The 22,124-nt window shown below is 39.7% G+C and overlaps 2 protein-coding genes across 2 annotated transcripts in view; both read right to left on the reverse strand.

The window, feature by feature from the left end:
- Positions 1–9,111: 9,111 nt before the first annotated feature.
- Positions 9,112–14,352, reverse strand: si:dkey-32m20.1 (transmembrane protein 236). Its single transcript, XM_035670988.1, has 4 exons — positions 13,982–14,352; positions 13,344–13,416; positions 12,381–12,504; positions 9,112–10,390 (listed from the first exon to the last, which is right to left on the reverse strand). The coding sequence occupies exons 1-4, from the start codon at positions 14,233–14,235 to the stop codon at positions 9,750–9,752; spliced, it is 1,092 nt and encodes a 363-aa protein (XP_035526881.1). The 5' UTR covers positions 14,236–14,352; the 3' UTR covers positions 9,112–9,749.
- Positions 14,353–15,388: 1,036 nt separating this feature from the next.
- The window catches only part of LOC118334329 (collectin-12-like), a 42,125-nt gene continuing 35,389 nt past the window's right edge, over positions 15,389–22,124 (reverse strand). Inside the window, exons 17-23 of the mRNA XM_035670210.1 lie at positions 21,855–21,949; positions 20,623–20,711; positions 20,341–20,428; positions 20,141–20,195; positions 19,813–19,969; positions 19,167–19,288; positions 15,389–18,755 (exon numbers count right to left, since the gene is read on the reverse strand). Of these exons, the coding sequence (XP_035526103.1) occupies positions 18,536–18,755; positions 19,167–19,288; positions 19,813–19,969; positions 20,141–20,195; positions 20,341–20,428; positions 20,623–20,711; positions 21,855–21,949 (826 nt within the window). The 3' untranslated portion in view covers positions 15,389–18,535. The remainder of the gene's footprint in view (positions 18,756–19,166; positions 19,289–19,812; positions 19,970–20,140; positions 20,196–20,340; positions 20,429–20,622; positions 20,712–21,854; positions 21,950–22,124) is intronic.

Raw genomic sequence — 22,124 nt, forward strand, 5'->3', positions numbered from 1 at the left:
ACATCTGGGAGAGGAGAGATTGAGAGGAGATGGATGGAGGGAGAGAAGTGGAAAGGAAGGGAGGGAGGGAGGATGATGAGACGAGAGAGAGGTGGAAGATGGAGGGATACTGAGTGCATCGAGATGGTGGGAGAGTGATTGAGACTGGAGGACAGACGACTGTAGAGGGCCAGTCGGTAGGGTGCACAGCAGGCCGATACACAGATTGGAGGGCAGGTTACTGATCCCTAACATGAGATTTAAAAAACAAACATGTTATATTGAATTGGTTGTTGTGAAATACAGAATGTTTCTCCATTACTTGCCCCTTAATTTCCCACAAAGACAGAGAAGAGACAATATCCACATTTGTAATTTTGTATACTCTTTGTGATTGTGTTTCTGTTCATGTCATCTCGCATGTATGTTTTTGATTGTAATCGTGCTGCTGAGCTCCACGACAGTGATTGGTCAGAGAGAGGGAGAGAGGGGAGATGGATTGACAGAATAAGAGATTGATGGTATTATAGATGAATATCTCTCTCTGCCAATCTCAAATCCCAAACTCAGTTTTAAGAGCAGTCCCTTCTGGAGTCACTATATCCTGAATGTACTGCACTCTCAGCAACTGCAATTTACACAACGCTTATGGTTTTAAAGGAGTAATTCAGCGTTTAGGGAAATACGCTTATTAGCTATCTTTATGAGGGTGAGATGAGAAGGTCAATACTGTACTGCACTCTCATGACTTTACTTTAAGTACAGCGCTGGATCGAGCCAGTTAGCTTATGCATAATTGCAAATGGAGGGAAGCAGCCAGCTTGTCTTTTCAACGTTTAGAAAGTGTACTCATTCATAAACACAAACATAAATCTTAAGCTGTAACTATATCTTGGTGAACGCAGCCAAGAGCATTGACTTAAGAGTGTTGTCGTCACAGTGAAACAGATCCAATAAAGCCCAAAACTCTGATATAACTCACTGTGTACCTCTAAAATTAGTGACAATGTTACACTGGTAACAACCTAATGTAACCTTTAACCTCGCATCCCTCCATTGGCTTCTTGTAAAATTCAGAATCAACTATAAGATCTTACTGATTACATATAAGGCACTTCATGACCTTGCCCCCAGTTACATTTCAGATCTCCTTGTTCCTCATTCCACTCCTCGGCCACTTCGCTCCTCAAATCTCTGCCTTTTATCCATTCCTCACTCTAACTGCAAAACTAAAGGTGACCGTGCCTTTGCTGTCCTAGCCCCAACATTGTGGAACAGTCTTCCCCAATAACTCAGATTCGCTGAATCCTTGGACTGTTTTAAGCAGCTCCTCCAAAAACCCACCTCTAAAAGGCAATGCCTTTTTTATAGATCTCCTTCTTGTTGTTATCTTTCATTATTTTCCAAAATAAAGGTATTTAATAACAGTAAGCTATAATTCAACCTCTAAATTTAAAAAAAAATATTTACATTAAGTGTTTCATGCGGCCCATGATGAATAAAAAACCATACTTAAATATTCAAAGCATTTTACCTGCACCAATGTGGAGAAAATGCCCAAAACCAAAAGTCCATATTTGTACCTCCAAAATGGCATCTTTTCTCATATTTTGAGGTACTGTAAAAAAACATATTGCTCAATAAATTCGGCTATGGATGGTATATTGGGACCCTCTATGCAGTAAAAAATGCTTGATATTAAGTTATGTTTTTTATTCTCATGGCCGCATGATAACACTTTCCCACCATGTATAACATATTTTATTTTAAATTGTAGGTTCGAATTATAGCCTACTGTTCTTATTACCTTTATTTTGAAAACCAGTTATCATTATTTCACAGTCCCTTATCTCAAAGATCTCGAATAAATAATCTTATCTCGGAAAACAAGTTTTCGTTATCTCGAAGATCTTGAGAAAATTAACTCGTTATCACGGGAAAACGGAGGAAATAAAATGTATGAATGCATGGCCCTTTAGGGCTTCCGTAGGTATCTCTGTCTTCTGTCTTTCACAATATCGTTTCCATCTTGTTTTATCTTCCATATGTTTGTGTTTATATGCTCCCTTTGTATGTATTATTGGGTATGGCAATGTATGTACAAATTTAAATGTATATATGCATATATACTGTATATACCCGTGTGTGTATGTATGTGTGTTTATATTTTTACTTACTTACTACTTACTTTACTTACTTACAGTGTAGTTAGCTAATGACATGCTAACTCTATACTTTAAAAAATAACACAAACCTACTACTGTAGGGAACTAGCCTAGTTAGCCAGGTATGCCAACATTAGCAGTTTACAGTAGAAATGATAAACACGTGGTTTAATGCATACTTTACTTTTGCTCTTGTGGTTTTGGTTTCAGAAAGGCTAACAAAAGAGACATGGCCCACAAAGCTCTATAAAGGACCAGTGTGTAGGATTTAGTGGCATCTAGCGGTGTAATTACAGATTGCAACTCCCTCAGTTCACCCTCGCCTTCCAAACATGAAGGAGAAACTACGGTGGCTGTGCATGAAACACGTGAAAAACACAAACAGTCTTGTTTAGAGCCAGTGTTCGATTTGTCCGTTCTGGGCTACTGTAGAAACATAGCAGTAACAACATGGCCAACTCCATGGAAAGCTTAAGTTTAATGAACAAGCAGTTGTCGTTTTTACATCGTAAACTCTGTACAGATGTGAAAGTGGTATCGATCTACTCTTGCAAATTTTCTTGCCGAAAATGTTCCTTTAAGTGCAAAATGTATTGCAGTTGACGGACTATACTTTTATCTAAACGATGAAAGGAAATATCACAACCTAGATGCTTCTTCTAGTCAGACACTGTTTATTTAAATCAAGAATTACAACAGTTATCTTTTTCTTTATTAATGTAACCCCCCCCCTTTACTTGTCTACATTTCTAAGAATAAATAAATAAATAAATAGCTGAGGCTGAGCAGCCTTGAAGAGCTTTTTCGGTCCTACACAGATACTCGTCTGTGATCTACAATCCCATCGCCTCCAGTGAGGTAGGAAATAGCCGTGTGAGTGTGGAAACAAGTCGATACTGAGCTTGCAGGATGTTTACCAAATCCACAGGATTTTGATTCAGCGTTATAATCAATGTCCACCTTAGCACTGTATGGATCTGTGGTCCTTATAGATTCACCTCGACACAAGTAGGCAACAGGAGGAAAGGGATCACAACTACCTCTGCAGTATAAAAAATTCAAGAGAACACGTTGCATCCTCCACATAAAATAAAACTGGAGGCAGAAATGTGGTATACCAAAACCAGAAATGACCAAAAAAACAAACACTGGGAGTAATGGTAGAGCTAAGTGTATTTTCTCCAAATCAATCAAAACTCAACAGGCATTATGGTAACGCTATGAGACACACAGCCTCTCCTTTCCAGATTTAAGTAAAATACTTCCATTTGTGACGTTATCTGTTCATTTTGGATTTTAAGCCTCTCCCAACAGTCACGTATGGTGATGTATGACAGACTTTACAATCCTGTTCAAGTTCAGGTATACAGCAAGCGAATCCAGGTTGGGAGGCACAGCTGTGTTTTTTCCTTAAATTTCTTTGCTCTTGTAAGGTTTTAGCAGATTTATGTAATGGGGACAACTGCTCCGCCCTTCACCTGTTGGCTGAGCCGTCCTCACACTCAGCATTATGAAAACAGCAGCAACTAAGCAGAGAACAGTAAGATGTCTTAAGCTCCTTCTTAGAGCCAGGCAAGCACTTAAGGTAATCCAGCTCTGTTCTCTGCCAGCTAAGGCCACACCTGGAGGAACGTTTCTAAAAACACATAATTTTAAAATGACACATGGTTCAGGCTGTGCTGGAAAAGATCTAACGACACCTTAAAATTACTTCTGAAAACATTTTTCCAAATCAATTAATTCCAAGCTACGTCTACTTGCAACCAAAGAGTGATGTACTCAGACTGTTTGATTTGAATACTTTTTGGAACCATGATGAGAGAAGATTATCACATATTTCATTATAAAGACTAGAAAATCTGAAAAAAAGAAACATAAATTGTGTTGCAGAATATGTTTATTTTCCATCTTTTGACTCCCACATTTATTCTTCGAGCCCTCGCGGCCTCACAACCTCCAGGTTGGAAAGCGCTGTCCTAAACCAAGTTGTGACTTACATTGATCCAGCTTTTCTAATCTCATTGATGACTGTGTAGTTGGCAACAAAACACAAAATGTGTTGTGGCAAATGGAGTGAAAATAACGGATGAGTAATATACTTGCACCACATTAGGCAGAACGGCATTAACCATTTATCATAAGCTTTTCAAGCATGAGTGCATCTAAAGAACACATCTTATAGATTTCCTCCTTGTATTTACATGCATTTGTGTGGCTCAGAGATTTTATTTACACTAAACTGTTGTAAGCACACAAAATCAGTGACACTTCACTGAATGTAGGCACCAGGTCCCAGTTATTGATGTGTCACTGCTTTTAGCTGTGTGTAGCTTTTCATTCCTTTAAGTTTCCCGGCTTGTTGCTGAGGTGGGCACACGTTGCATGCAGCAGCACAGACTGTGGTAATCTGTGAGGCTCTGCGCTGACAGCCTATTGAGTGTTGAGGGCTGACAGTAAGCCTATTTCATGTAGGAATGTGGCTACGATAGGGTCCTCTGCAGTCAGCGCTGTCAAACAATGCACAGCTCTGAGTCTCCATATAGTATCTGCTGCAACAGGACTTAACAGAGACACATGAAGGGAAAAAGCAACAATGACTTTAGTGATGAAGCAGCAAACAGACTGGGAGAGAGGAGAGCAAGGAAAGGAGGAGAGAGTTAGTGGAAAGACAAGAAGAAATAAAGAGGAACAGGTGGAGGAGAGGAGTGAGACTGTTCTCCCTGCTCCTCTCTGTCATTGAGAGGACAGTAAAACCTGGCCTGTAATGAGATAACTGCACCTGTCTGTCCTCCCCCAGCTCAGCTGCTCCTTCAGAAAGCTCAACCAGGACAGTTGATATCAGGACTCTAAACAGCTATTTAAAATCACCTTATCAATGGTATGCAAAAAAACATTTTTCATGAACTGTTCACTTCTCTTGGTTGGTGATGAAATCAAACTGTTGCCTCACGGTGGAAAACAAACCAGAGATGAAACAGTCCGAAAACAGGATATCTGCGTTTAGGTAATGTTTTCAGAGACTCTGTGCCGGGATCAATACAGCGAGCTGTTTGACAATGCCACTGTCTGTCCTGATAAACTGCAGCCTGGCTGAAAACTCACATAGACCGAGGCTGAGTAGTGAACAGTCACAGTCACTGAGTAGAGTCACAGCTGCTAGTAGCTATAAATGTGAATGAATCATCAGCAATATTTGTAAAAGTGCATAGTGACTACACATGCAATAGTATATATACAATTATCTGCCATGGCTTGTGTATCCCCCCCCCCTCCCTCCACAACTCCACTGTTGCTATGGGATCAAAAACATGCGGATGGATGCTGCAAGTGATGCTGCGATGGTCACTTACATAGGTGGACTGCACTCTCCGCCAGTGTCCCAGCCCACAGCAATACATTAAGACATCCAGTTGGGGGAAGAGGAGGGGACAGGCCGATAGAGCCTCCGGGGTGGGTCGTCTCAGGCCAGGCTCGCACACAGGATCCTCATGGCGCAGGTGATCCACCTGATCGCCAGCTCTTCAGCTGAGTTGGAGATCCCGCAAAAAAAATCTCCCTAATATCCACAGGTTCTCGCAGGAGGGGAGGGGAGGAGGATCACCTGGGGGGGAGGTGAGGAGGGGGGAGGTTCAGTGGCTGGTCCCTCTCATAAGTTAATGTCCTCAGATGAGTCCAGGTGATCCGGGCGCCAAAAACGTCTCACAGCATCCTCAAAGTCCTGCCGCTCTGTGGGGAGCCGGGATGCCTAGCGACTGTCCCGGGGACCAGTCTGAAGTGCTGAGGAGTGTGTGAGTGTGAGATCTTCTTGTGTGTGTGCTCACCTCAACTCAGAAGGACAGGTGGTTCATCTGCCATCCTGTGTTTATTTACACTACCCCACCTCACCCCTCTTTCTCTGTGCCTACTCGCCCTGTCGAGAAAAAAAACCCCCTCCCTTCCAGCCTCCCCGGCTTAAGCCCCCCGAATAGTCTTGCTATAAAAACTAAATGTCATTTTCTTCTGTGTGTGTCTCTCACTGCTCTCTATTCTGTCGGATTTATCCAATCAGAGCTCTCGTTTCACTCCACATCCGTCTTGCCTATATCCCTGTCTATACCCCCCTTGTAAGCCCACCCTGGGAGTCCAGATACAGAGATTTTCAGGGTTTGTGCAATTCCTCTTTTCTTCCTCCTCCTCAAAAAACCCACCTCTATAGCTCCTCCTCCAGTATCTCTCCTCTCACTCCACCACGCTGCTTCCCCTTTTCAAAAGTCTATCTCATCCAGAGCGTTCCTGCTTACCTAGTCACTCCTTGCACTCCTTTGTGACTGTGTATGCACGTGTGGTGTTGTTTGTGGTGTGTGTGTGTGTGTGTGTGTGGAGGCTGCAGCTGAAGCTCACCGCTCTCCCTCTCTCTGTTGCCATGCTAGAGCAGGTAACATTCGGCTAGCGCAGGAGACACACAGCCTGAATTCAAATGCGCCTCCAGCCTCTCAGATTTACAAAGCCTCCACCCATCCTTAACAGCAAGCCCCCCCGTCTCTGCCTTCGTCTCTCTATCTGTCCCCTCTTTTTTCCTTCCTCTATCTCATTCTCCTCATCTTTGTCCACAGTGTCTGCTCCCTCTCCCTCCACTGTTGCTTCCTTTCGTGTCATTTCTCCTCCCTGCTGTCGCGCTCTTTCGTGTTTTTCATGTTACCTTGAGAGTGGAATAAGGAAGCACTGGGGATAATTCTGCTTCTGCTAATCGCTGCAAAAAAAATCCCTTCCTCTTTTCAAGCCATTACTGTCTACAATGCAGCTCAAAAACCTCTTGACACAAGTGAAGAAAATCTGTCTGTGCAATGAGAATCTGTTCTCAAAAGATAGAAACTTGTTTCTAAAAGTAGAAATGAGTGGCTGAAGTCTTTGTTTTAGACTACATTTTTAGGCAAAGAAGACTCAACAGCCACTCTAGCAGTTCTTCGAGGCTGTACATATGCACATTGATCCTCGACTAAAATGCTAACATCAGCATGCTAACATTCACAATGAAAATATTATAATAGCATCTCAGTTAATTAACAGTAACACAAAGTACAGATTAAGCTGTTGGGATAATTAATGTCATAACACAATAAACAAAAGTATCTGATAACGACAATTGTGACCTGATGATGGTGCTAGATGAGGAGTTAGTAGTTGTTCACCTGCTGGTGGCACTGAAGGAAAAGTCAGAGAAAAATAAAGTCATAAAGTAGCAGTAATTGAAATAAGTTGATTTGTACTGGAAATATGTATAAGTAATCCTACAGCACTGGCAGATTTTTTCACCTGATTGAAGAAAATGAAACTTTAAGGACTCAATTTCAGAAAAAAAAATGACAAAAAAATGTGAGGGAGAGTTTTGCATAATGAATATGAAGTTACAACTGGATGAATTTATGCAAAGCTCCTCTAAGCATGCATGAAAACTTTGATGACAAAAAAATTAAAGAAATGAAAGCTTCTGCCTCAGAGAACTCTTCATAATTGAACGTGGATCTTACAGACTCAGATAAAGAGGAATAGATGCAGGCTGTTGCTTTCTCCTTTGATCATGTCTAGCTGCTCATTCTGCGTCACAGGAATAAAAAAAAAGTACTCTGCAGTCTGCCAACACAACATACTGTAAAGTGGAGAACTCAAGCTGCACTAATGCTTTCTTGCAGATTATAGTATGAATCATTAAGGAGGAGGATGATCGTGGCTATGGGGAAATTAAGCGAAGTTAATTTTAGTTTTCATACCAGTAAATGAAAGCAGGCCAGCTCTGGTCCCTCCCTGTGAGTTACAGCTGCTTGTCGAGTGTCCTGTCACTGGCTGTGTGTATCAGTAATAATGCCTTTCACAAATCTTCCCTCTCACTGTGGCAATGCATTTCAAGCTGATATAAATTTCTGTTTGAGATTCACCCAATTTATCACCACGGATGCAGCAGGAGGTTTGCTGCTATTTTTCAAATTCCTTCATTTTTTCATGTTTTTTTTTTTTTTTTTTTAAGAGACAGGAGACACCGATTTGGCAATTCCCTTAAACAGTTTGTCCCGCAGCCCTGGCTCATCCATCAGACGGACAAAGACCAAGTGCTCTGTGGGGTATAATTCTGTCAGACTTGTGCTGGTGGAGGACTACCGATTATACACCAGCGTCTCTCTGTGGTGTCACTGTGGCATTCTGTATTGATACACACAAACACATACACCAAGGTTACAATCCAGTGAGTTATATGGCTATGAAAACACATAAACCTCCATGCTGCCTGCACCACAGGCAAAAGACGAGGGGGAGATGCTAATTTGCAACAGCCAAGGACAAAGAGTTTTAGAATTAGAAGCTGCAAGACACAAAGAAAACCTGTTTACCAGCTGGTTTTTGATAGAAAATTGCAACTAAAATCATGAGAGAAAAATTCATGGTGGTGGCTGAGAGGAGTAACTGGTATGACTATTTGGTATGCTGGTATGCTTTTATTGTTTTTATCCTTCGTTTCTTGTTTTATTTGGGCTTTTACTCGTAAACTCTGTAAAGCACTTCGGGTTGCCTTGGGTATGAAATGTGCTATATAAATAAATTAGCCTTTTAAACAAGCAAAAATAAATAAAAAAAAGGGGGGGGGGGAATTGGGAAGGCTCAATTGCAGATGCTTCCATACAGTTGGCCTTTTTTAATGGCATGGTTTGGGGGAAGGGTCATTGCAAATCCATACAAAAGTTATTCTGATATTAGTGATCTTCTGTATCCTATGAAGAAATATAGGAAAAAGGTGGTCTCTTCCAGAGTGACAACGTCCCTGTCTTCGGGGCAGAAATGAGGACTCTGTGCCGACTTGAGAGTTTTTGTCTCAGATCAAAAGAATTTTGGCCCAAAAATGTGACAAAAATCTTGTAGTCTGCACAAGCCGTTATTTAAAACATAACGTTATCCAGTATGTTTATTCAGTAGCAGCTGAAAAAAATCCTGTATTTATTATCTCTTAGTTCAATCACACAGTGGCTGGAATAAATGTTCAAGACCGGTTGGAGCAGTTTGATACGCTTACCAGTTGCAAGAATAATAATTACAAATACGGAAATAATAATAATAATATATAGAACCAAGTCAGGTGATAATTCTCTGTGTTCACAAGTGACTCTATTCACTTTACACATTTAATGTTTATATGAAAATATTGTCAAAAGGTTTACACTAGTGTTATAATAAAGGTTGTTTATTTAACAAAAAAAGGTTGTTTGAAATGTTTTAGAATCTTCAATGAATGTTATATACAGATAGAAAACATGAAAAATGTAGCAGATAAACAGAAAATTAAGTATCAATAAATACCTGTGGATTCAAATACGTCATAGAAAAATGAGAACAGGTGGTTTACTGTACACTCCAACCTACGCACCCTTTTTTTGTTTTAAATCCAGAATCATTTTCACACTTTGATTTGGATCAACAGTCTTACAATGCAGCCATTACAATTCAAAACGTGTTGTTTTTCATCATCAGTACCAGCATCATGTTTCTCCGCTGCCGTTCCCTACACATAAATATACCAACTGTTCAACGATCCACAATCAAAGCGGACTCTTCATTAACAACAGAATGTGCCACTCCTCCTCAAAACATGCTCTGCCTTTTGAAAATCCTCAGCTTGGTGAGGAAAGTAAAGTAGATAAAAGTCAGGCTCACCAGCACATTTTTCAGAGGGTACAACACGGGAGTCACATAACCAAACACAACAATCAAAGCGACTCGAATGACAAAGAAAGGAAGGTCCTGCAGAGCAAATCCAGCCAAAGACAATAAAGGGTTGTTAGGAGTGATAACCATGCGGAGAATAGACATGAAGGCGAGGATGTAGACGGGGAAAACCCAGGCTGAGAAAAAGACCGCTGGCTCCCCTGCCACTCTCACCATCTCCACAGTGTCTAGCCAGAACATGAAGCTGTCCACAAACACCTCTGACCTCCCGTCCTTCCTCCACAGGGAGCCCAGAGGACCAGAGTAAGATCTGGGTCGCGAGGATGAGGAGTACAGGTAGGACCTGCTGGGTGCTCGTGAGCTGAGTGCTGAGCGGCTGGGTGAGCCAGGAATGTCCTGCCATCTGCCAGAGGTGCTGCCATTCCTGGCCTCTGGGTGGCCTTGGGTCAAACCGTTTTGGCCTTCATCAGTGTGCAGCTGGCCTGTTACGGTGGTCACATGTTCCAGGTGGGTGAGGACGGGGCCTGGCATGTCAAGGTCAGGATCCAGGCTGTCTGCTGCAATTGACAAAAGCACACACACACACACACATAGGAGAGGATTATTCAGCCTATGTCAAGATTTTTCTTTCTCTCAAAGTATTTTTATTAATGTACCCAGTTTGAAGTATTTTTTCAGCCAAGTACCCTACTGACAAGAGACAAACATTTTTAGTAGAATGTCTCAATGCAGGACGACGACCAGCTAAGCTGCTGGAAGTCCAAACTGAAAGTGAAGATTTTCATGCAATATATACCTTTATTTAACAAGCTTTCGCTCTATCTGACCTTCATCAGAACATACAAAAAAAATAAATAAAAAATGCTCTGATGAAGGTCAGAGCTTTCAAAATAAGGTGACATATTGCATGGATCTAAGTGTGTCACTTTCAGTTTGGTAGACCGTATTACGAAAAACACTTAAATACCACATTTTAAATGTTAGAATCCATCACTAAATGATTTGTCATCTGGTGTCAGGCAGGCAACTGCAGTGATCATACTCTTTTCCAGAGGTTTTACTGCAGTTGATAGTTTACCGCAATTAACGATTGCATTGAATATAGGAATATTTAGATGTCTCCTTAAAGAGGTATCTCTAAAAACTATGTGCTTCGGGGGCTTTTGGGGGGTTAGTTGGTGTTTTTTGAAATGGCACTGTAGGATTATATTGGAGAGCTACATTCAGGTAATCAGATTACCCTGCTTGTGGGTCCCAGAAACCAACCAGTAAGTCTACACTGGAATAGTTCTGTGCTCCAGGTTTACTGTGTGTTAATTAGTTTGTGTGAATTTGATCAAACACAAATTTGTTTAAGATATGCACCACGTGAACATAATATTCATTGAAATATTAAAAGGTGTTGATCCCTCGAGATTGCGTAAAAAGGCTGGAGCCACTTTAGGGACCTTAGTGTATGCGTTTTAATTGTGCTTCAGTTGGGCATATTACCAAACAAATTTGTAATTAATAAAATTACCATAAAGTAATTGCCACACAGACATCCTAAGAAAGTTGAAGTGGTCGACTAAATACCATCTACAGTATGACAGAGGCATGTGGCCAAGCGAATCGCTACAGGTGTGCATGAGATGTACACCTGTAATGATTGACTCCTTTTCACTGCAGACAATTTGAAAGGCCCAGGTGTTACTAACATTAACAGCTGCTAATGACAGTGAGCCAGCACGGACGATACCAGGACACCGAGACTGGGACAGCTAAATGGAACTCAACCATCACCCATGCTTTTGTCAAAATATCTGTAAGTTTATCTTTCATCCATTTTATCCCACAGAACAACAACAATACAAAACGTGAACACTTAAAATGCAGGACATGTACACTTGAACATCATTTAATTTTTAACATCATGTAATAACACCGCATTGTGTCATAACTTCAAAAAATGTAATACATTTTCCACTTTATTATGTAATAACACACATTTTGTAATCAACAGCAAGAACGCAATATGTAATATATTTCCTTGTGTTTTGTAATAAATTATTACATATTGTGCTGTTTATTCCAAAATGTAGAACTTTTTTTATGATGAGAATGGATGTCTTCATCTGTAAACATATTATTTTAAATTAATCTTAAATTAAGCTTCCAAAATATTATCTTAGACAACTCTGACAGGACTCTGTGACTCTGATCTTATGCCAAACTAAGGGAGTTCATGTCAAACACAGACTTGGAAAAACTCATGTTTTTATTTCTTGCAGGGTTAACTACTTCAATGGTCAAAAGACCATCAAAAATCTTCCACTGATTCAAAATGCAGTTCATAAAAAAGGTTAAACTCACACATTTCGTAATAGCCACACACATACAATATGTAATAATTTATTTAAGAATGTGGGACATTTTATTTCATATTGGGTTCAGGCTGCTTATTACAAAATGTGGATGTTATTACATAATGAAGTGAAACTTTAACATTGTGACACTATTACATTTTGCGGTGTTATTACATAAGCACCAACAACTTACTAGACTTACACTGTCCGATGAGCTTGCAGGGGCGAATCCTCTCTATGATATCTACACAGATGAGGGAGAAAAGCACCAAGGAAACGGGCAACTCAGTGAACTGGTCGAGCTTGTGTCCTCTGTCCACCTGCACCTAGAGTACAACCGCTCACATTAAAATTAAATGCAAATTCAATAGCAGAAAGAACTGATATGCCACTGAGAAATCATGAGGGATGAAGCAGGAAGAAAACTGAATCGAAACTCTTCATTATGGCATTTGGCTGGAAAGAGGAGCTCCTGCATTCCAGGTTTTATTAAGCCATCTGATTTTATTACCCCATCATTTCAGACATTAAGATGCTGCTGAATGCCCTTAACACAAGATTAAGAAATAAACTCACACATATGAGTATGTCTGACAAGTTTTTGCGGCCAGATACTCTTACTTATGTCCTTGCTTGTCCAGAAATAAAATATCACATATGTGTAAAGATAATAGTTTTTTTTTTTTTTAGAGTGGGCGTATTGGTGGTGGATGGTATTAAAGTTTGGGTTAATGGCCAACCTGTTATGTTCGCTGTGAGTTACTGAATACCCCAGACAGAGAGTACAGTCTTGTGATGCTGGACACATTTCCTCTGCCTTTTTCTCTTTTACTTGTGATGGTGCCAAAGTCCTTCTCAGTATATGGTGAGAAAATATTTGGATGCAGCTTCAAGAAGCAAAATCTCAAGAGACTGAGTGGAATTGGTGACAGGCAATCTTTTTCTTTCTCTATGGTGCAATGTGCCGTGTCAGCCATCACTCAGTGAATAATTATAGCGCTCTAAACACATTCTCTTATACAAGGGGGCCATAAAACCAGTTTGTGCCACAAATGGACTGTTAACAACAAATATGCCTCCTCAAGGACCCCGTCAGAGCATGACAGAGCAAAACATCAACAGGTGCTCCCTGGGTGACAAGAACGATCACTTTGGATGACATTACCTTGGAGCTTGCTATTAAAATAGCAAAGCACGGAAATGTACACAGGATGATATATGCCAGCGCTGTTGGTCTCCTAGAAAACAAAACAGGTTGTTTTAGTTCACATTTAAATAACGTGTCATCCCAGTGTGATGAATAATTGCTCCGCGCTGATCCTATTCTCAACGTACTGTATATTCTTCATACCAGACCAAGTAAGGCTGTAGCACTAAAATGCCTGAGTGTGTAGAATTGAACATTGTTGTTTTAAATGTTGCATAGGCTCACTTTAAGATTATACATACAAAACATATGAAATGTGATGCTTTGTTAAAGATTAACAGGACAATATAAAGTAGTTACAATTAGCTAAACAACCATTTTAACTCCAGGGTTCATTTTTCATCACACTTTCATTTTTGATACTTTGTTCTGATAATATTTAAGAGCCTCCGTTTTTTCTTCCACTAACTGCACTGTATTTCAAGTTTCTGGGCCCAACGTCCCAAATTTGTCTCCAAGGATTTGTGCTCTACAGTCAATTTGACTTGTTCACTCTGTCATCTCTCATTTGTTTTAGGTAAGATTCTTTATCTGGTACATGTAGATACTTAATCACTGTGACACTGACTAAACCACTTCCCCACAGCTGTACTCACCACTGTGTGATCTCTGAGACGAACGTCCTCCGCTTCAGGATCAGATACTTCAGAGGAACCCACACCAGCAGGGTCACAGAGGTCACATAGGCGATAGAGGTCGCCACAACTAGCCAGTAAGCTGTTAGATCCCCTCCTTTCACATCACGTATGAGGCTGGCAAACCTCTCCATAACCACAAAGATGGGTACGGTAAGGGCTGCAAACTGCAGCACCTCATACAGGATGAGCTTGACCGTCTTCCCAGAGGGCATGGTCTCTGAACTCCAGTTGCTGGTCTGAGCTCAGAGCGAAAGACTTTGACAATCATCTCCCACGAAACGAGCTAGTCGAGCCGTTGGACTCTGCACACTGACATTGCTTACACTGCACTGGAGGCTGTATTCTTTTATTGCTGAGGTAATGAGGTGGTCATGCTCACCTTTTTATGGGCTCACAAAGAAGAGCACTCCTATCCCATAATTTCAAGGAGAAAACTACCTGAACCTACCTCTGAACTATACACAAGTTCTGGAAAAAGTGCTTGATTACATTGTGACCAGTGTATGTTTTAACTGATGTTCTTTTAGGTGAATGAAATAATAAAGAACAAACTGAAAAATAAAAATTGATAATATTTAAATCTACAAACTTTCTGCAGGATTGCAACAAAATTTAATGTGTATTAAATTAATGTGAAATTCTCAATAATTCCCCACCACTTTGAAAACCACAGTGACATGCTCAACGGCCTTGCCTGCTTCGGTTGGGCACTTTACAAAATTCAATTTCTTCCATCTTGTAAGGTCTGAAATACATTGATCTCCATCTAGTGGCAAGGCATAGGAATCTGGTATCAAGTGATAAACATTATTCTAGCTAAAACATAAAAGTTTTTTTTAGAGTTTTGGGGGAAAAAATCTATTGCTAGTATACGCAGTTGCTAGTTTGCTAGCTACATCTAACAAACAGTACACAGGTTATAATGTTCAGTTTTGGTTGGAACTGTCATTGATTCACCCGTGTGATTATTTTAAAGGATGCAGTTTTAGCTAGAGTGGCAACTGAGTGTATAATAAGACTTCAAAAACTCAGTTATTCTGCTTTATCAGGATTGTGTGGGTTGATTACATCTGATTGACAGTGGACTAGCAACATAGGCAAACAACCCCAAAACTGTCATGGAAATATGTGACAACACCTGTTTTCCAACTGAGAAAAGCAGAAATAACCAAAGCTGTTCTAAGAAAGCGTGTTTACGTAGGACCCATCGCTCAAGAGTGAAAGCTGAAAATATATGTTTTAAGGGCCTTTAAAATCTTCTGAAAATGCCTCTCATCAGTGAAACTCTGTTAAATATAATGAAATAAAAACACTTAATCTATCGACAAAGTGCTCGAAAAACAAGAGAAACAAGAAAACAAGGCCTTTCATATTATTCTGTACATTTGGCCTGGTTTTATTGTGAATATCAATTAATAAGTATGGTTAAAAGAATACATACAAACAGCAGGGTACAAGTTTAGACAGAAATCTTACAATAATGATGTTTTTAAAACTTAAAAACAGGCAGCATCTCAATCCTGTGCAATAAAGTTACATCGGGGCTGCAGTCCACCACTGTGGCGCAACAGGATGTTACATTTGGATGATGTGTGACGATTAACTGGCTCCTGGTCCCATAGTCCCAGAATAGCTGCTACTTTTGTATTTCTGATATTTTCAGCCCTCTTTGATCCAACAGGTTAACACTTGTATTTAGTTGAAGGCAGCAAAAAAGAATAATCAATCAACTGTATTAATGCCAAAATCAACTTCCGGGGGAATCAAATTACCTCTTGTGAGCAAAGTCCCAGATACCAAGCTTAAATTGTGGGTTGTTTTTATATTCTTAAGGCGGCACAGGGATGACAACGAGGAACACATTTGAGACCTAGTATTTCAAGAGAAATTGAAATAACACAAATTTACAGTCAGATCAACACACCAATTTGCCCTGCAACTGGAAAATGTAGTAACTATTTCAAACTGTTATTCCTTCATGTAGCATCATTCAATATTATACAACAGATAAAATATTTTCCTGTTTCATCAGCTTTTTTTGCAATCCAATCAGCAGTTGTAAACATCAACTCTTTCCCAAAAGACGAAAACATGTAGTATTTAAAGTATGTAGTAATATGGAGAGCATATTTCGTATTTCGGATCAATATTTGATCTGAAATGCCTTAAAGTGTCACTGTAATGGATAGCTAAAGGAGATCTTGGGGAAAAGAGGTGTTTACAAATCCTGACTGCACTTTCCAGAATCATAGGAACCTCATTTCAGCTCTGCTTCAGGTAGAATTTGTTTTAGTGTAACAGCTCTGAGAAAAGGACAGGTTTAAAATGCATGGGGAGGTTCAATCAGTTTTTCACATTACCATTTTACCCTACAGTACAATAAGCATGTATCAAACACAGAGAAATGTCCATGTTCTCATGAGAGCGATTTAAATATACAACTAAGTTTGGCAGAATATCACATATTCCGCTTTTCTCTGAATACATACATCCTGCACTGCTTCTCCATTTAAAATAGCATAACAATAATCAAAACATAAATTAAAATGCACTACAAAAACCATAGTATTCATTTTTCAACACTGACTAAAGAGATGCTTTAAAAAGACAATGGGGCTGTTCAGAGAGTTCGCCCCTTAGTAGCCAGGTCTGTGGTACGAGTTAGTACAGCCCCTGAATGGAAACAGAGCAAGCCCTACATCTACCAACAAGGATCTAGAGCTGCTCATTTTAAAAAGGAAAACTCTGCAGTATGAAGTAAGGAGTCAATCATGTTACGAAAAGAAAAAAAAAAAAGAGAAAAAAAAACACATCTTGTTTTCTGGCATGTGAGGGATTTTTCACTTTGTTCTCTTTGGCTTTTACACCTTTAATTCAGCAGGGACATCATGGCTGCAGAGTTCACCTTTAAGGCTGAGAGAAACACTCGGGGTTGTGCTAACATACGTACAGCCCACCCATGAGGTCATCATGTGGCTTCACTACTAGTTCAGTACAGTATATACAAGAGTCATGTGCATGCTTAAATTCCTCTGGTTTCTTTTCCCTCCAAAACAACAAAGTGGCTTCAGTTTTCAGTACTTCTAAAAATTAGACGACATATACAGGATGTAGTAGCCTAACGTTTTCAGCATCGCTAAAAGTCCTTTTTCTGATTAAAAAAAACAAAAAAGGGAAATGTAAGTCGACGCTCCATTTTTTCTGTGACATGATTAGCAGTTGCTTTACGTGAGTGAGAAGGCTGCGGCAGGCTGTGGATCTCTCTCCATGTTAGTGTGTGAGTGAAGGTAAATTATCGCATACTGTTGTATGTGTGAGCCAACTGGTGCAACTGTGAGTGTGTGTCCACTGCTGTACACCTGCCTGTAGTGTGTTTGACTATCGTGTGTGTGTTTGTGTGTGTAGCTCTGGATGTGCATGTTGAGGGGTGGTGTGAAGGAATGTCTGTGTGTATTTCACACTTGATCAAATAGTAATTGCATATATTTTTTGTGGTTCGGTTGAAGTGGCTACAGTTACACTTGTTTTCTCAAAGCAATTCTGGTAACGTTTTATTTAAGAGCTCTGTAATTTCTTGATTATTTCTTAGGAAGTTTCCAGGAAAGAATTGATTGGATTTTTAAATCCAAATTTATAATTAATTAATTAATAATAATAATAATTAAATTTATAAAATATAGTAAAGTAATTCATTTAAATTAATTGCTTGTGTAAGCTAAAAACTGTTGAGTCAGTAGTACACAGTAGGTCGGCTGAACCTCCATAAATCTATACTTTATAAAGAATAAAGTTTCCAATAATAAATGACTAATGAATGATTTGGGTTCTTGGGTTTAAATAGAGCTCTCCTTTTCATCAACAACTGCTTATAAATTCACCTAAAGTCAAACTAAAAGAACTTCCTAACTAGCTTCCCCTATAATTTGTACTAAACTATGTAGTTTTTTTCCAAGAAACTTCCTACAAAATTATTTAAAATATTGGTCTCATAAACTAAAGCATTACCATCATTTTTTCCAATAGTCCTATTATAAAAATGAAGCAATCCATGTCAGGTCTCGTACATATATAAGGACAATGCATATTGCGATCAGATCTAGATTTTGAAGTGATCAGGCTTGAATGATGACTAAAAGTGCAACTGAAGATAAAAGTGCGACTGAAAGCGCCTCGCGTTTTCGCATCTGAGTCATGTAACGCCACTGAGAAAAGCAGAAAGATGATCAATTAAAGTAAGTCCTAAAAGAACACGTGTGTCCATTTACAGACCATGTGTGGCTTGGTGTTAGCTCTTCAAATCAAACCCTTGTGATCACTTCAAAACCTGGAGTTAGAAGTGTAACTATATTTTTTTTAAGGTTAAGTCTACTCTATTTGAATTTTTCCATCCATCTGGTGTTTCACGATAAAACTAATTATAAAACATAATAAACAAAATTATCTACGACCACTATTTGATCATGTCTGGTAGGTGTATGCGTGAGGATTACAGTGAGCTCNNNGGGGGGGGCCCTATAGCAAGGCTTTCTCTGAGTAGGGGGCCTGTGAGTGGTCTGAGGAAGGTGCTATGCTCATGCCGGAGGGGGTGCTGTAGTTTGGCGTCTGCGTCATGCCTGCGTGAGTCGGGCCTGGGGCGCTGGCTGGGTTCTGGTAGGACTGTACGTCTGCTGGGGCCATGCTGCCTGGACCTGCAGTGTAGACTGGCGGCTGGCCCATGTACATATGAACGTCACTACGGAAAAGAGTGAAGCAACATTCATTACAACACTACAAATTTAGATTATACTGAATTTATCAAGACAACAGGTTATGAAAGAAGCATGGAGTTGGCATTGAGAGCAAAAAGAGGGAATAGATGAGAAATCAGTTGGGGTAAATAAAAGTTAAAGTGGCCGCTATTTGAGAATTTACAGTACTAGGTTTTCATTGGAATTAGTAAATGGGTAAATGCACTGTACATGTAAATACAAAGTACAGAAATGAGTAAAAAAAAGTAAATGAGAAAGTGTTTTGCCATTTTAAATTGTCTTTTCTTCCTTGGTAAATACAGGACACAATGTACAGCAAAGTTTGATAATGTCAACAACTTGTAATGTTCTTTATTGGACCAGAATAACGAGCCACTGGGGTCTCTGAAACTCACCCGGGAGCTGGCTGACCAGGTATAGGGGTTCCAGCTGGAAGCTGCTCCATGGGAACAGTGTAACCCTGCACCGCAGTACTACTCATGGCATACGAACCTGATGCAGGCTGACCAGGGTAGACCTGTAATCACAAACATGCACAGAGCACATACTGAGTGTTAATGACGGAGTGAGTCTGTGGAAAGTATATAAATATTCAAATCAGTACCATGGTAAAATAGTAGGTGGGTAAAGTCCTACAATTCCTGAATTCTTTACATCCTTGCAAAAAGCACAGTTCTTCATTCTTTTAATGTTATAGCAGGGTGCATTTCTCAAAAGGGTGCATTTCTTTGGTAGTTTTGGGTTGGTTTATGAGATTTGTTCTGTAGTTCAGCCCAACATGGCAGTACACAATGACATTCTTGGTCTCAGAACATACATTTGAAATGGGTTTAAAAGCAACAACTTAAATAAAACATGGTTACCCTTGTTAATCCTTTTACTGAAAAAAAAAAAAAAATGTTTTACTGTGTTTTTGATCAAACTGCCCCTTTAAAACCTATGAAATTGTGCACATTCACAGTTTTGCTAGCACAGAAAATTCACTCAAAACAGTCACTCCTTTGGTATGCCTGGGTCCCAGCTATGACAGGTTGACTGTACCTGTTGTGCTGCGCTGGCAGGCTGCTGCTGCATGTAGTACTGTTGGCTCTGCAGCTTGGCGTACATGGCGTAAACTGGATCTTCATTCATTAGCTTGGCATACAAAGAAAGACCTTCCATCACCTTCACATTCAGCTCTGACAGCTCCGAGTGCTTCCTGATGATACAAACCCACACAAAGAAAGATACATTTATTTAAATATTTATGGAGTGCTTGAAAGTGTTACATGTCTTTGTCTGGAATATTCATCTTTAAATTCTTCACTTTTCCTTGTGTTAAAACCTTCTGTAGTTTTTTTTGTGGGCAAAACAAGCCAGCACAACATACCTGTCTATATCCTCCAACTTCTGGTCAATGAGGGGTCCCATTTGATTGCAGGCACCTGAGGAAAAAGATAACAAATAGACACCTGTAGTTAACATCAATCCACTTTTATAAACCTAAATCATGCCAGGTTAGCTTATGTATACTGACATTGACTTTTGTCTAACTCACATTCACTTACTTTAACCCTAAAAGCAGTTTACCTTCCAACTGTAGTAACTCAACACTGTCTGACTGGTTGTCTGTGGGATCTGCACTCTGGATCATCTGCAGTAGCTGGTCCATTTTGTCCTGAAAGATTTCAATAAAGTTTCTGTGTTCTTACACTTTCCATGTAAATGTGATGATTGAATTTTTCAGTCAGCAGTTGAAGATTTTTAAATGCCAGACTCTTTATTTTAGAACAAAAGTATTTATTTATTGATGCAACAGTGAGATGTCAATGAACAAGTTTCATAAGCAAGGGTTCACAAAAGAGAACTTACCTCGTCTATATACACCGGCTCTTGTTCGGGCTCTATGGTCTCCACCTGAATCTCCTCACTGAACTGTACTGTCTTCTTCTCTGTCTTCACTGTAGATTTCCAAGTAACAGCGGATGCGTTAGCAGCAACACCATGCAACAGTAGCAATCAGTTAAACACAAATGAGAGGTCAGGATGCGCTGACTTGACATCCAGCAACAGTCCAACAGTAGCACAAAAGATTACAATCTGATACAAGCTACTGACTGATCGCCTTGAAGAGACACGTTCATATTTGTTTCGTTTACAAGTCATAAGCTGTTATCATGTTTCCTGAGTGAAAGTGTTTTATGCTAATGGAGGAAAAAATTTAAATAACAGCATGCATGCAGAATCAGTGATTTGAGGGATGACACACTTGTAGAACAAACACTTGGATGTAATTAAGAGGCGTGACAAACTCCCACCAGACGGCAACAAAGCAAAGCTGATAACAGTGAAAACCATGGAATCTATTATGCTAGATGATCAACGCCTTTCTGTGAGGATTTGACAATTTGTTGAACATAATACATGCACACTAACAATATGAGAATATACACCAAACCTAAAGTAAACCTTTAAAAACAGCGATGAGTTTTACAACTGAAATTTGAAACATAACCACAACTGGCAGACAACTGCACACAGACGAGAGTTTACTTTGAAAAAAGTGACACCAGTGAATAAACAGGCCAAACATTGTAGAATGCATTCAGGCAGCAAGGAAAGAGATCTTGATGCATGCTTTAAAAAGGGAACGGATCATACTACGAGCTATAAGACTAGCATATAAATGGGTTATTAACAGGTCAGTAATTATAGAAGAAAAAATATTCTGTAATACGGCAGACACTAAAAGTTATTGTATCAGTTATAAAGATGGAAAGGACAAGGACTGTATAAGGCTCTCTCTGATAAGAGGAAATGTGTCCAAAATGCTATCAGAGCAATTCTTGTATGACTTCCTAGAAGTACAGGCAGTGTTGTTTATTTATTGCATGTGATAACCAAGTGATGATTTTCTGTCTATGCAACCAATATCTTGATTGTACTGTGTTCTTTATGTTTCACCAGCCGTTAGTAAGTAATAAAAGTATTTCCGACTCTAGGATCTATAAAGCAGTAGTGCTAATGGACTAAATGGGCTATGAAAGAACAAGAGAGGGCATAAGTGGATAAAGGGTGTGTTTTGTGTGTGTGTGTGTACTCACTCATCTCAGGCTCTGCAGTAAGGTCAGCTGTGACAAAGTTAGAAGGGAACAACCCCACTCCCTGGTATGTTTCCCCTTTCCACCAGTTGGGGTCACTGAAATAAAGAAGGAAAACCCTAAAGTAATCAGAAACTTCAATACAGATTTAAGTTGTTATGTTCTCAGTTCTGCATCAAAATCTCAGATGAAAGATTCAACACATTAGATAAGGAGATTATTTCACTAGTTCATTTGCACTGTTTCTTCAAAACATCAGGGTTTTTTTTTTCA

The sequence above is a fragment of the Morone saxatilis genome, unplaced genomic scaffold (assembly GCF_004916995.1).
Source record: "Morone saxatilis isolate NCDOM2014 unplaced genomic scaffold, NCSU_SB_2.0 Contig23, whole genome shotgun sequence".
NCBI classification, from domain to species: Eukaryota; Metazoa; Chordata; class Actinopteri; family Moronidae; genus Morone; species Morone saxatilis.

Excerpts from the sequence above, each read along its gene's own strand:
- si:dkey-32m20.1 (XM_035670988.1), bottom strand. The coding sequence starts at position 14,235 with ATGCCCTCTGGGAAGACGGTCAAGCTCATCCTGTATGAGGTGCTGCAG. Across the intron at positions 13,417-13,981 it reads GTCTCAGAGATCACACAGTG|GAGACCAACAGCGCTGGCAT; the intron begins GTGAGTACAGCT and ends TTTGTTTTCTAG. Across the intron at positions 12,505-13,343 it reads TTTTAATAGCAAGCTCCAAG|GTGCAGGTGGACAGAGGACA; the intron begins GTAATGTCATCC and ends GTTGTACTCTAG.